At 46.0% G+C, this 15,037-nt stretch overlaps 1 protein-coding gene across 1 annotated transcript in view; it reads left to right on the forward strand.

Annotated features, from left to right (window-relative positions):
* Window positions 1-15,037, forward strand: part of LOC111874846 (protein kibra) — a 90,224-nt gene that overhangs the window by 36,613 nt on the left and 38,574 nt on the right. The window contains exon 3 of the mRNA XM_023870686.2: window positions 8,649-8,743. Within this exon, the coding sequence (XP_023726454.1) occupies window positions 8,649-8,743 (95 nt within the window). The remainder of the gene's footprint in view (window positions 1-8,648; window positions 8,744-15,037) is intronic.

Raw genomic sequence — 15,037 nt, forward strand, 5'->3', positions numbered from 1 at the left:
TTCCGATATTGTGTTCGAGGCAAGGTTTTGGCCCCAGACCCGGTCTCGACTCTGTGGAGTAGAGAAAACTGTTACCCCTGCTGGGAGTCTAGTCCCGGTCGTCCAGTCCGAAGCCCGTCGCTATAGCAACTGGTAAAGAAACGTACACAAGGAAACCGCGTTTTAGAAGGCGCCACATGTTTTGTCGCAGAAATCGATAACTTTGTTTCACACTTGTAGTATGAAATTATTGGTGCAAAACGTTGCAAGTATTTTCTTATCTGTGCTTCTGGGTGGGGGCACGCGGTAGCGTAGTGGTTCAGGAGCTATGCTACAAGCCGGAAGGTCGCGGGTTCAAGTCCCGATGAGGTCATTGGGTTCTTTTCAGCTGACCTAATCCTTCCAGCCGCACTAGGCCCTGGGGTTTACTCAGCCTCTAACAGAAATGAGTACCAGGAATTAAATAATTTTCCTGGGGAGTAAAGGACGGCCGGCGCGTAGGGCTGACAACCTTATAGCCATCTTTGAGCCGATTGTCTAGACAGTGTGGGACCCTCAACGTCTCACAACCCAGTGGGCCTTCAAGGCCTGGTACGGGGATAGCTTTACTTTTTACTTTACTATATGCTTCTGGGTGGTTAGAGGGAGTTACCATAAGTTTGGTAGTGATACCACCAATGCAGTTTTGTTTAGGGCGATAGTCTGCATAAAATTCTGGAACTGAATCAAGATGGTTAGAGCCTTTTTCGATACAATCGCAGTTTTTTTGTTTGTATTGGGACCTCTGTGAAGGTTCTCATCCCCCCCNCCCCCCCCCCCCGAGTTTATAATGTTCATGTTCAGCGGGCACCGGCCAGTGATGGATAAGCTCTTAAATACGAACTGTATATAAAGTTCGTCCAATCATTAAGGCGCCAGCGAGGCGCACAGTCGTACAGAAATACATATAGGAAAGCAGCATTCCAAAAATCTCTTTATCGTATTGTCACGTGCCGAGTGTGTGTGACTACAGACGGAGTTCGGATGGCTGAATCGATTTATTGGTCACTCATACACACCAGTCGTAACTACAAGTAATTATAACGCTATCAGCGACCCACACACTTAACAAATCACTGGAGCACATGCGAAGTCTTCTCAGTTTATTTTCACTAGCCTTTTCCTGGTAACGGATCTTAACAATGGAGATTCTGCATCTTCTATGCTCTCGTTATCATCCGGCGAATATCCCGCAACCGAACTAAGCTGAGTATGAGTCTCTGTCTTATGATACGACCGACAATCAATCGGCCAATCTCGGAATAAAGCACCCATCTGGGGCTTACGACCAGATTTTCATTATTGTCAGACAGTTGCAGGTTTGCTTTGCTAGTGGGGTGGGACTATGTCCCTTGTACTGCGGCCACTTCTGGCCTATTGTACCAGCCCCAGATGATAGGTGAAGGTGATTGTGGAGCAATTGGTGGAATGAAGATTGGCAGAGGAAACCGAAGTACTCTGAGAAAACCTGCTCCAACGCCATTTTGTCCACCACAAATCCCACTTGACTAGACTCGGGATCGAACCCGGGCCGCCGCGGTGGGAAGCCAGCGACTAACCGCTTGAGCTATGGCGCGGCCACAGTTGCAGGTTTGTTGATGTGGGTCACTCTCTGACGAGAGGACGGGTCTGTTGTAAACAATTCTTGCCGGCCTTCGCCGGCGCAGTCATTCTCGGGCCCGAGTCCCGTGGGACTCGCGACTATATTTTACTGTCTGAGATTCTAGACTTCCTCTTCGTGACCTTCTAAGACTCTTAGGGCTCCCTTGGGGACAGACCACAGAAAACACAGCTTTTCTATTGTAGAGGCGTGTTTACTGCGCCGTTGCTTAGTAACGGTCGGGGACGGACTACAGAAGACAGCCCTTTCATTGCTAGTGCGTGTTTGTTGCTGGCGTTATCTAGCAACGGGCACGTTTTACAAGTGTCACCGCATAGCAACGGGTCTGTACGCTACAGTATTGAGGTGTGTCGAAAACATTTTAATCCTTCAAATTCTGAAGATATTCTCAGGATATACGTGTATGACAAAATGAAACTAACCTGGCATAAATTTTTGAGTTGAATTCAAGTAGAATTAACACGATCGGTTTGATAGGCCTATATCGACAATTATTCGTCTTCTGTTACGGCCGTCTATTTTATTCTTGTTTTATTTAATTCTGCCCAGCAACCTGTTATCGTGACACCGTCAGTATCTGTTCTTCCCATAATGTCAGAGATCACGTTTCACAGCCATACAAAACTACAGGCAAAATTATAGTTTTTATGTAGAATTGTAATTGATCTTTACGAAACAGGGTTGAATATACAAATTCTTGTGGTTCAAGACAGGGCATACTAGGAGGTTTCTGTGAACGTGACAGTGAATCCTTTGATGATTGCAGTGACTGATACATCGGAAGACGGACTTTGCTTCATGTTGAGTTCTGATTTCTGCCGCACCTGATAATCTGACTCATTCTGTTCCGTGTTTCCACGTGCGAAGCTGCCATTTGCATGGATTGCAACCAGGATAGATTCTCGTTTGAGATGAAGACAGACGTATCGTGTCTTCGTGATGTAGCATTTAGGTTCATTTCTCATCGCGTCCCTTTTAACAGAAAATTAAATTGAAATTAACGGCCGTGGGGATTCGTTGCGCTGACCACGCGACACCCTCTATCCGCTGAAGTTGGCACTAACTTCGGCGACAAACGGCGGTCGCTCGGTCGGTATAGTTCGCTTGCGGACTAGAGGCCACGGAGTTTTTTTTTGTTGTTCCTGCCCTTAATTACACCCCCGCACGGAGACGTGTGGGGGAATGGCGGTATAGCACCGTACTTTCGCAGCTTCAGCACTAGATGGAGATGACTGGTCATTTGCCTTACCTCGCGGTCTGGACGCTGTAGAGAACAGTCCGGTCGTCCAGCTAGTAGTCTGGTCACAATACTAACTTAGGTATCCCGGAAGTGCATTACGAAAATACGTGCTGTAATTGTGGACTGCCTTCAGGTCTTCAGTAACTTCAGCCAAGGTATTGAAGACCTAAAAGCAATCCACGATCCAAATAAATTATCATCCAATTCATTGCAGCCCCTGATCACAGAAATGATTAAGTTCCCGACTGTCTGAAAGAACTTGTGTGTGTTGTGGTATCCCATTACAAAGAATAAATATATTTGAGTTGTGTTTGAAAACAGGGTGTTGAAGGGAATATTTGGACCTAGGAATAACAGTTGAATGCAGAAATTTTCATAACGAGGAGCTGTATAATATGTATTCATCACTAAATATTATTAGGGTGATAGAAGCAGGAAGACGAGATTGGTGGGGCATATAGCACGCACGGTAGAGATGAGAAATTGGTAAAAATGTTAGTTGGGAAACATAAATGAACCAGATCACGTAGGAGACCTGAGCGTAGATGGAAGGCTAATGTTGGAATGGATTTCAAAACGGAGTCTCAGGATGTGGACTGGATTCACCTGGCTTAGGATGAAGCCCAGAAGCCGGGATAGCGCAGTCGGTACAGCGATTGGCGACGGACCATACGACAGAAGGGGTTGGAGTTCGAATCCCGGTAGAGTCAAGAATTTTCTGCTCTCCACGTTGACCAGACCGGCTCTGTGGTCCATCCAGCCTCCTATCCAGTGGGTACCCGGAATAAAGCAGCTGGGGCGTGAAGCTGATCATTTACCTCCCAACTATTCCCGAGGTCAAGAAACTCGCCCATACGCCTTCATGACGTAGTGATTAATTAGTTGGGCACAGGGACAACTAGTGGGGTACGCCGTAGGGTAGTTGCTGCAAGCCGGAAAGTCGGAAGTTCGATTCCCGATTAGGTCATTATATTTTTCAGTTGACCTAATCCATCCATCCAGCCGCATTATGGCCATGGGTGGACTCAGCCTCTGACAGAAATGAGTACCTGGAACCTTCCTCGGGATAAAGAACGGTCTGCGCGTAAGGCTGAGAAACACCGTCATCTGTGATCCGGTGGGAACCTCGACGTCTCACAACCCTATGGGCCTCGATGGCCTGTTACAGGATTAACTACCTTTACCTTCACAGGGACAACCTTTAGGATGAAGCCCAGTGGTGCACAGTTGTGAACACGGTAGCGAATCTTCGGGTTGAAGGGGCCTGTGCGTTGGCGAGCTGATCTGCTGTTAGCTTCCAGAGAAGGGACTCTGGCCCATGGACCGCCATTTCATTAGATTCCAGATAAAAGTTATGCTCTGGAGAATTACTTAATGAGGCTCGTTTTGGGTCCCACGACAATTGGAAATGTTTGTATCCTGCACGGACAATGTGTGAAGTTTACCGTGACATTACTGAGCGGTGAATCACTAAGTGTCCGGAAAGACAGCATGCCAGAGTTAATGAAATGCGTTGGTGACGTTAATAAAGCCAAAGTATGCTGCCTAGCAAAATGTGATGCTACAGGAGGCATGAGTGATATTAAAACTGTTGGTTCTCAGGCGTTCCTACTGACGCAAGTTTCCCTTTTTATGGTAACTGAACTTAACGTTTTAAATTTCGAATCTTATAATGTTACAGCCTCATTTCCGCGTAAAAACGTAAACACGCAGGTCGCTTGAAACCAATAAATGAGAAGATATTGGACGCTGCCCAAAAATTATAAAGATTTTAGGGTTCGTTTGTTTCGGTTTAAGAACTGGTGTGTATGGATTTTGCATCTGGTACGACTCCAACGTAAATGACTATATCAGATTCGTTTAGGTCTCACTGATGTATATATGTTTTGGTGTTCTGTTCTTTTTAATACCAGATTTTATATTTATATAAACAAGGAATTTGTTTTTCAAGTCTAATTTTGTACAGTTCGCCGATGGAGTTTGTCTAGAGGTAACACTAGCCGTATTTTCCGGAGGACCGCCTCTGTTGTCTACTGGCCAGAGTTCCTGGTTACAGATCCAGAGGTGCCGGGTTCGATTCCCGGCGCTACCAGATTTTCTGAGAAGTAGTGGATCAGGAAAGGGGCCCACTCAGCCTCGTGAGGATAATTGAGGAGCTATTTCAAGGAAATAGCGGCTCCGCTCTAGAAAACCGTGATTAACGGCCGTGGGGAACCGTTGCGCTGACCACGCGACACCCTCTGTCCGCAAAAGTTGGCACTAACTTCGCCGACAAGCGGCGGTTGCTTGGTCGGTATAGTTCGCATGCGGACTGCAGGCCACGGAGTTTGAGCTTTACAGGGACACTGGTTATTCTGAGAGTTTTCATTGTTTTCCTCAGCCCCTCCAGGCAGATGTGATAGTACGTCGATTATGCCACTGCTCCATCCTTCAAAATCCTTTTCATTTCATTATTACTCTGTCATTTTACTATTCGACACTGCATAGCCTCGATACTAGAAGCGTCGTTAAATAACCCACAAAAAATAAGATAGATGACGAGTGGGATTTGAAACGATACCTAAACAAAATAGTAACATTTATTAAATTATCTTACTTTGCAGTTGTATAATTTGATGCTTGTAAACCACCTGATGTTAATGTAGTGTCTCATGGAACTGTCTGTCCAAATTGAGCTTACTTTGACGGTATATCGTGGTCATGTGTAACCCTTTGAAGCCAGAAATTCATCTAAATATGTAAACATTCAGTTCCTACCTCACAGAAAAAATTTCGTATCCATTGAAAACATCAATCGGTTAAGGCTGTTTAGGGAAATGATCCTTTTATTATGAGAATAACAGGAAACACGTAAATGTACTTTGTGGGAAAAATAATGTTACGAATCAGGAGTGTGTGTGACTGTGGGCGGGATATGGATTGGGTATTGGATTTATTGACCACTTGTACATCACTCGGAACTACACTTTATAGATCACTAACTCGCATATACTATTGTTCTCAGTCTGTTAGTCTCCACTAGCCGTTTCCTGGCAACATATTTAACACACAGTGGAGATTCTTCAGCTTCCCACGCTCAGGTTCTCTTGTCACAGTCGCCCGTTAGATTAAGAACACATCTACAAATTAACGAAAAAAGAATATGAAAAAGGTAAAGTTGTCTCTGTGCCTAACTAATTAAGCACTACGCCATGAAGGGATATGGGGAAGTGGATGTATAGATCCACATTTTCTTGACCTCGACACTGGCTGGAGGTCAGTGGTGAGCTTTACGCCCCTTCCCCTTTACCACCGGGGAAAGAGCCCCCGGTACCCATTGGATAGAAGGCTTGGTGGGCCCCAGAACCGGTCTGGACGGTATGGAGAAGAGATACTTCTGTCCCTATCGGGACTCGAATTCCGACCCCTTGTTCATCCAGCCCGTAGGCAGGTGCTATACCGACTGGGATATCCCGGCCCACTCAAGTTAATGAAATCAGTTTCAAAAATAATTCGTAAAGTATTTGGCGCGTCATACAGTGAGACGAGTGTTCCCGTAACCGTATATTAATTTTAAATTCTGGGCAAGAAATATAAGTGACCTGTAAAATTGTTCCAGAGCTTAATTAAGCAGCACACCATGAAGACGTGTGGAGAAGAGGTGTAGCTCTAAAGAAAGAATTCGCACTAAATTCAGTGCCCTGGTATACATGTACGTTGTATTAGTGATATAAGTTCAGATAGTTTATATCGTAGATGCCATTATATCAAGTCATATTTATTTGTTTTTTTTTTACCAAGATATCCATGCCAAAGGCACTCGTTTTCTCTGTCCTCAGATAAATAGGTCTTGACCTTTCAAATGTAGAAGTTTTATAACTGCTGTAAGATTTACCATAGGGTTAACTGCAAAGTAGACATCCATATGTCAGGAAATATCGCCTTTATGTTCTTGGGATATACTGGGTGTAAACTCAGAACAAAGCAATTTTCTCGTAAATCAGTAATTCGAATAGTTTTTCTCGTGCCAGTTATCAGAATAACATAATATGCCTATTATTTTACAGAAAAAAAGATATTGGACGAGAAAATATGCATACGATTTGTCGCCTGCAAATGACCTGCCGAGTAGCATACGTAATGATTATTCTGCAAGGAAACACGGATAGCTAAGTCAGTAGGTGCGCTCCAGGTTGCAAGAACCGGAGCGCGATTCCTGGCAGGGGAAAGATATTTTTCTCTTTTCTCTTTCATCCAGATCGGCTGTGAAGACTACCTAGCCTCTAAAATGGGTAACTGGGGCTGTTTCCCACAGGCTTGAAGTTGACCGCTCGTCTCTATCAGGTGCTGAAGATATACATGCATCGCCCATACGTCTTCATGGCGTTTTGGCGTTTTGTATATGTAATCGAGCACACGGTTTGTTATACTTTTCCAGGTTATGTGGTCGACGGAGGAATTAATTCAGATTTTGTCATTTAAATCCTTCCTGTAATTTGGCTAATTACCCGTGTGAATATAGAGCCGGGATTCCTCAGTCGGTATAGCGACGGGCCGCACGCCCTTAGTTCGATTCCTATCAAGGTCAAGATTTCTCTCTACTCCACAACGTCCAGACCGGCTATGGAGCCCTCCCAGCCTCCTATCCAGTGGGTACCGGGGGATTTTCCCTCGGGGGTAAAGCGATAGGAGCGTGAAGCTGCCCACTCCCATCTAGTGCCGTGGCCAAGAATGGTGGAGCTGACCTCAATTGCATCACGTTTTCATGGCATAGAGCTTAATTAATTAAGCACAGGGGCAATTTTACTTTTGTGAATATTATGACAGTTCTCATAACTTCCAGGTGACGTCAGTGTATACTTGCCGAGATTTAAAGCCCAGTGGTTACTGTATGTACCGCGTGATTTAACATACTGAAACTCTGCGTTTTGCCCACAGTGTGTTCGTGTGTAACGTGTGATTCTCACAATGAACGACAGTTATTTCCGTAAATAGCGTTAATCGGTTGGTGTTTGTTGCGGAGATCTGAAGTGTTCCCTGTGAGGTATGAACCGAAGCTTTATATATTGTTGAGGATAAATGTGAGCCTCAAGTGTAGATACTGACAATGGACTTGCTAACACAGACTATGACTGACGAATGTCATTTGTTAGTCATGGTCTGTGTTGGTGGGTCCATTGTCGGTGTTTGCATATATTTACAAATTTGGTCTTAATTCCTGTTTCTATGTACAATGTATGCAGGGCCTCTGTCAATCCAGGCAGAGGCCTTGTGTATATTGTGCGTGGAGGTAGGAGTTGGGGGCTCGACACCAAGACAAGACAGACTGACCGACTGTCAGTCGCAATGTGACTTTGACTTTTAGTCCCAAGTGACTCAGACCTGAGAAAGACTGCGCTGGCAAGAGCCAGCAGCATATATAGAAGACAGACCCGTCCCCTCGTTAGAGAGGGCGCCCCAAAAAAGAAGACCGTAACTGTCAAGCACTAATAAATATCTGGTCATGAGCCCCAGATGGGGCTCGACACCAAGACTTACTGACTGACTGACTGACCGACTGACCGACCGTCAGTCGCAATGTGACTTTGACTTGTGAGCCTCAAGGGGCTTGGCGTAAAGACGAACTGATCGGCGGCAAAGCGCCAGTCGTAAAGTAACACTGACCTTGATTCGACTGTGCTGGCGAGGACCAGAAGCAGTTTACTGAAGTTTCCAAATTGACATACGTCCTTCCCCTTTTCATATAAATATTTGACGAAAACCGATGTAATGTGGCTCATTTATTTCCAGAATGTACCCAGTTGGAGGACCCTCGTCTGGAATGGCGTGCCATCCAAGAGGCAATGTTGCGGGAGTACTTGCAGACTGCCCAAGACGTCTTGGAGGTGAGTACATTCATTGGCTTTCCTCCAGCTGTCCAGTTTCCGTCTGTGGGACCTGGTGGCATCTTAACGATATTGGAGAAATGTGCGTGAAAATGGGGGCTGAAGAAAGCCGTGTTCTCGGATGTGGCGCCGTGTAGAAATTCTGTTAACCGACGTTTCGGAGGAACGTATCATATTTGAGATTCTCACGGCGGTGAACATTAAAATTACTGTTTTTTTGTACATGACGCCGTGTAATTACTGACGGATGTTAATGAATTGGTAGGACCTACCGCCTCTGTTTTCAGTGTAGGAGGAAAGACGGGGGGGGGGGATGTTTGTCACTAACGTTGGCATCCATATACCAAAATACACAGCGCCACCAAGCAAGTTAAGCTGTAACCCGCATGATTTGTCCTCGAGCGATGGCTGGTTCGAACCTCGGTTGCGACATCTGACTGAGGGTGTTAGTGGTTTCGTGAGTTCCACCAGTAAATGATGGCATAGTACCTTAAATTAGGTCACGACTGCACAGTTTCACGTCGTGTCCAAGGCATTGTTCGCCGTCATCCTATTGTCACGTGTCCGGGGTTCCGTGACAAATAATTAATGGGTTACGGCTTTAGACGACGCTGTTTATTGGAGAATTACTCGTTTACAATTACAAATACAAGAAATCTGAAATAGCTGCCTTCCAGACGATGCGACCCGACTAGTCTGTCGTCTCCCGTGTTTCATCTTCGACGGTTATCCTCTTGCACCGCAATTCTCGGTGGAATGTCCCCACTCTTGGTTCTTCTCTTATCTCTCGTCGGTTCTGACTGTTCTGTCGCAATCTACCCTCTCAAGTAGATCTTAGCGCACCGCTGAGAGAACACTTTGTCGAATGGTTCTCTCTCCCGTGTTAGCTAGAATGTTCTTTAGCGGGTCTATTCGTTGCCTAGGAATTGCTAGCTGTTGACTAGCAGTGGACGCTTGTCAGCACAGTGTCTTGACAGTGGGTTACCTAGGAAGTGTTACGTCTTTATGGAGTGGGTTCACCTGTCACACTATCATTCGACGCTGTGTAATCTTAGTTAGTGACAGTGTGGCTGATGTTCTAGAAGAAAACACACGGCGTCACATGGCAGAAGACTGGAATCTCGCTAATCTGAAATAGAACTGCCTCAGGATAAGGTCTGATGGCGAATTTATGTCAACACAGTGATTGACCTTCGAGTTCCACTAAACCAGCTGAGTTTTTTAAGAACGCCACTGCACTATTCGGGTTTGCCTTGTGGAAGGAAGAAGAAGGAAGAAGAAGGAAGAATAACTTCAGAATATAGACCAAGCCAGGGAGCAGGCTGCATTGAACTGGCAAGCTGTTTGACTGGATAATTAAATGCAGGAATGTTATAGTGTTCGTACACCTAACATGACCAGTTTGAGGACAACACGAGACATTGATGGGATTACTTGCATGGACAGGAGACTCTTTCTCACCTCATGACTTAATTGATTGAATTGAGATGAAGTTGTTTCTGTAATATCAGCGGGAGCCCCTCGCTACTTAACCGAGGTAAATTGAAGTTTTAACTTGGAAAGATCCGAAAGGGTTTAGTGTATCCAGTAGCGCTGCGTGATTGTGAACAGTGTACATAGGTCGTGTGAGGTTTGTGTCCTTTTGGAGTAACTGTTAGACATCACGACAGAGTCTGCCTCTGGATTAGTGCTGTATTTTTCTCTCTCTGTGGCTCTACAGCCCTTTGGACCTTGGCTGCTTTTTCAGTTTCTTAATATATGCACAGTCGGTATGACTCTTTGGACGGGGGATCACCCCGTCGCTAGGCCGCTGCCTACACACAGAATAAACGCACACACAGACATCCATGCTTTGAGTGAGATTCGAACCCACGATCACATTGTTCTAGCGGGCGAAGACTGTTCATGCCTTAGAGCGCGCGACCGCAGTGATCGGCTTGTATGTACTACTGTCCCTGCATAATTGGAAGAAATGTGGAGAGCTAGCTGTAACACTTAAGTGCGTATTTGGGATTTGTTTTTCTCGGTCAGCACTTCGTCAGGCTTGTGCCATATGCGTTTGATACGTTTCCGTAGTACAGCAATCCTTCGCCGCCAGCTGGGGTTCTGTCTTCGGGGGGGGGGATTGCGTTGCAGATGAAGACGCTTTGAGAAATAAGGGGTTAGAGGAACCATGGCCGCGGCTGATAGAAAGAGTGTCTTGAATAATAATAATAATAATAATAATAATAATAAGAAGAAGAAGAAGAAGAAGAAGAAGAAGAGTCGGTATAGCGACGGGCTGGACGACCGGGGTTCGATTCCTGTCTGGGGAAAGATTTTTGTGTTCCAAAGCGTCCAGACCGGCTCTGGGACCCACCAGCCTCCTTTCGAATGAGTAAAGGGGGAGAAGGTTCCTTCAACGGGGATGAAATGGCAGAGGCGTGACGCTAACCAACCCCATCTAGTGCCGAGGTTATGAATGGTGGAGCTATACATCCACTCTGTATATGTCTTCGTGGCATGATGCTTAATGAATTAGGCACAGAGACAAGTTTATCTTTACATTTTTACCTGTAGTAGTAGTAGTAATAGTAGTAAAGGTAAACTTCCTGTGCATAACTAATTAACAAATTAAGGACTACTCCATGAAGGCGTATGGGGGAGTGGATGAATAGATCCACGTTTTCTTGACCTCGGCACTAGCTGTAGGTTAGTGATCAGCTTCACGCCCCTGCCGCTTTACTCCCTGTGAAAGAGCCCCCGGTACCCATTGGATAGGAGGCTGGGTGAGCCCCAGAGCCGGTCTAGACGATATGGAGAAGAGAAAATTCTGACTACCTGGACTCGAACTCCGACCCCTCGGTCGTCCAGCCCGTAAGCAGTCGTTATACCGACTGCGTTACCCCGGCTCACAATGGTGGTGGTGGTGGTGGTGGTAGTAGTAGTAGTAGTAAACAACAACAACAACAACAACAACAACAATAACAACAGGAAGAAGAGTGGCATATTAACAGCAACACCATTACCACATACTGTTGGAATACCGGTAGCGGAAGGCGCTCAGTTTCAGTCTCGGCTGGGACACCGACTATCATGGCTTTCCTCAACCCCTCCAGACAAATGCTGGGACTGTACCTCGATCAGACAAAAGCGCTTCATTCCACATCATTCCCAACTCATCAGCCATCTTGCCATTCGAGATCCGACAACGTTGTGAAATACATTACAAAATTCCCCTCAGGAGTTCGTTTAATCCTCTAGCGGGCTCTGAATGAATATGACGACTTCATATAAGGCAGGGGCATTTCTTCACTTAAATTCTCAGGTCTCTTCTCATAGAAGTCGGGTAAAAGGTGAACTAAACACAACGCTATGAAGATATATTGTGTGGTGGAGGTATAGATCCACGTACTCTTATCCTCGGAATTGAATGAAGGTCAGCGGTCATGTTCACTACCCGGCATCTGTGAGAAGAGAAAGAATTTTGTCCATGTCTGGAATCGAATCCTGATTCCTTTGCCCGCCAAGCCTAGCTTCTCCATATTAGTAACTGCGCTATGCCTGTGGCGTCCCACTTTCATTTTATACAAAACCGAGACTGTACATTACATGGTGTTACTTGGTCCATATTTGTACTTTGGATATGTACTGGAGATGCCCCCAGTGCAGTGCTTTACTTATACGTTTTACGAAATTTGGCCAGTAATTATTGTGACATGACGCCCGAGATCTCGAATAATGAAGTCAGCATAGACGTTCATTATTAGGCAACGACTCTGTAAACACATTCCTGCGGTGACGAACACACAAGGAACAGTCGAGTAACTTCCGTTGCTATGCAACGACGGTGTCCACATCCCCTCACAACAATAGAGAGGCTTTGTTTTCTAGGTGGTCCATGCAAAGTGGTTATAGAGAAGAATTCACTTGAGAAGATAAGTTTCGAGACGCCAACCTGCCAGGTTATGAGCTTGGGAGCAGAGGAATTGAATTGAGTTTTTGGATTTGGCCGTTGCAGAATGATGGCAAGAAAGGAAGTAGGCTGTGAAAAGAAGACTTCTTGTGTGATGCAGCTACAGTGAGACCGTTATGAATCCGTTGCCAGGATACGACTAGTGAAAACTGAGAACCCTAGTTCGTGTGTGACGGTGAACTGCCAAGTGTGTAGATCAGCGATATCGCTGTACTGCCTGTAGACCCGAGTACTGTGTATAAGTTGTCGATAAATCCAATCATCCAATCCGAAACCCGTCAGGAACAAATCACACTGACTTTTGCAGTTGGATTGGGCGATGTTCTGATGGCAGGTTCCAGTGAAGGAATTACGTTGAAGTGTACTGTCCTCTGGGATGTAACGCCATCTGGTGCGGTAGAAGTCCACCGTCATTTCGGAGTGACCCATTGCCTCCACCATCAGGGCCGAAGAGTATATGCCAAGTAAGAAATCAGTATGAAGCGGGCCATAAGCAGAGTACTGGAGGCCGTATGTGCCTCCGAAACGACTGCTAACTTCTGGACAGTGTGCGATTTGAGGTTCTCACAGCGGTGGTTATGAGGGGGTCTGTGTTTTGGGATATAAGGTTATATAGTCAGCCAAAAGTCAACTGACGTTTCTGATGAACGTCTCGCCTCGATGTTCAAGGTTGATTGGTCTGCTTGCTGTTTTACGCTGGTTTCTTGCGTGGCTTATTCATGGATCCTGAAGATGAATGCGACATGCTCCTTGAAATGTCGGCTTTGAACGGACTACACGGCGTTATATTCCAGAAGCTAGAGCACTTCTTCTGGACTTACCGCCGTCACATCTCAGAAGAGATAGCACACTCCATACTCACCGCTGTGAGAATCTGTAACCTAACAAGGGAATGGACCGAAAAGATGTTAGCCGGGGAGGGCGCAACCGGTATAGCGACTGATTGGACGGCGTCGAGTCGGAGTTTGAGTCCCAGTAGAGGCAAGATTTTTCTCTCCACGTCGTCCAGACCGGTTTTAGGGCGCTCCCAACCTCCTATCAAATGGGTAACACGGGCTCTTTCCCGGCGGTAAAGCGGCCGGCGCCTGAAGCTGGCCACTCACCTCCAACTAGTGTCGAGGCCAAGAATATAGTACATCCAATCCTCCATACATGGCGTAGTGCGTAATTAGTTAAGCACAGGGACAACTTTACGTTTTTACCTTACCCAAAAGATGTCCGTATCATGTCAGCGCGAATGCTATGGTTGCCAAGTAGTTTTGATGGACTGCTAGCGAGCTCTGTCGTGCTGGAACCGGAAGCTGTATGAGGTTAGGCCGGTGATGGTGGGGGTGCTTACCGTGGGAAAGACAACAAGGCGCTTTCCCCGCTAAGAGCACATTGCATTCAAGATTCCTAGACTTGGCCATTTGCTTGTGCTAGTATATCAGCTTGTCTTTCTAGGTCATTTCTTGTTTACTCTTTGTGCTGGTGTATACGCGGGGAGTAATTATACAAGATTCTGCAAGAAATTGTCTTAAGATTGTGTACAGTCCCGTTGTTACTTCACCAGCTTTGCTGCTATTCCTCAACACTCATACGCTAAAGTACTCTCTCTTCGTGATGTGGTAGTTGCACGCTAACTGGTTGTTTTATCTGAAGCCCCGCTGCTGGAAGAGATTGTACGTCGTTGTGACTAGAAGCTTCGCTCCGCGGATTCACAATACAGTCGTAACATCCACTGTTGGAGAAAAATACAAATTGCACGTTTCATAAGACTCATCTAAATAGGCCTAAACAGTTTTCATGAAAGTGATGAAATCTGACGATAGAGAGACAATTGTTGTCAGATCCCTCTATCGGGATAATTAGTACTCGCTGTCAGCTCATGCTGCTCTGTGTCGGCGCTCTGTGTTATCATTGCCTCACACAGCACCATAATGACCATACCATAGCTCAAGCGGTTAGTCGCTGGCTTCGCACGGCGGCGGCCCGGGTTCGATCCCGGGTCTGGTCAAGTGGCATTTGTGGTGGACAAAGTGGCGCTGGGGCAGGTTTTCTCCGAGTTCTTCGGTTTCCCCTGCTGATCTTCATTCCACCAATTGCTCCACAATCACCCTCACCTATCATCTGGGGCTGCTACAGTAGGCCAGAAGTGGCCGCAGTACAAGGGACTTAGTCCCACCCCGCTAGCATTAAAAAATAGGTTATTGAATGACGCTGTAATGAATTCACATTTGTAGCATTAGAAATGATTGGATGATCGTGAGTGAGGAGTGTTCAGAGGATGCGGAAAGAGCTGTTGTGTGGTATAAATTGAATCACCATCCAGGGATTTGGCCAGAGGGACAGGAAAACCA

The sequence above is a fragment of the Cryptotermes secundus genome, unplaced genomic scaffold (genome assembly GCF_002891405.2).
Source record: "Cryptotermes secundus unplaced genomic scaffold, Csec_1.0 scaffold160, whole genome shotgun sequence".
Classification (NCBI taxonomy): domain Eukaryota; kingdom Metazoa; phylum Arthropoda; class Insecta; order Blattodea; family Kalotermitidae; genus Cryptotermes; species Cryptotermes secundus.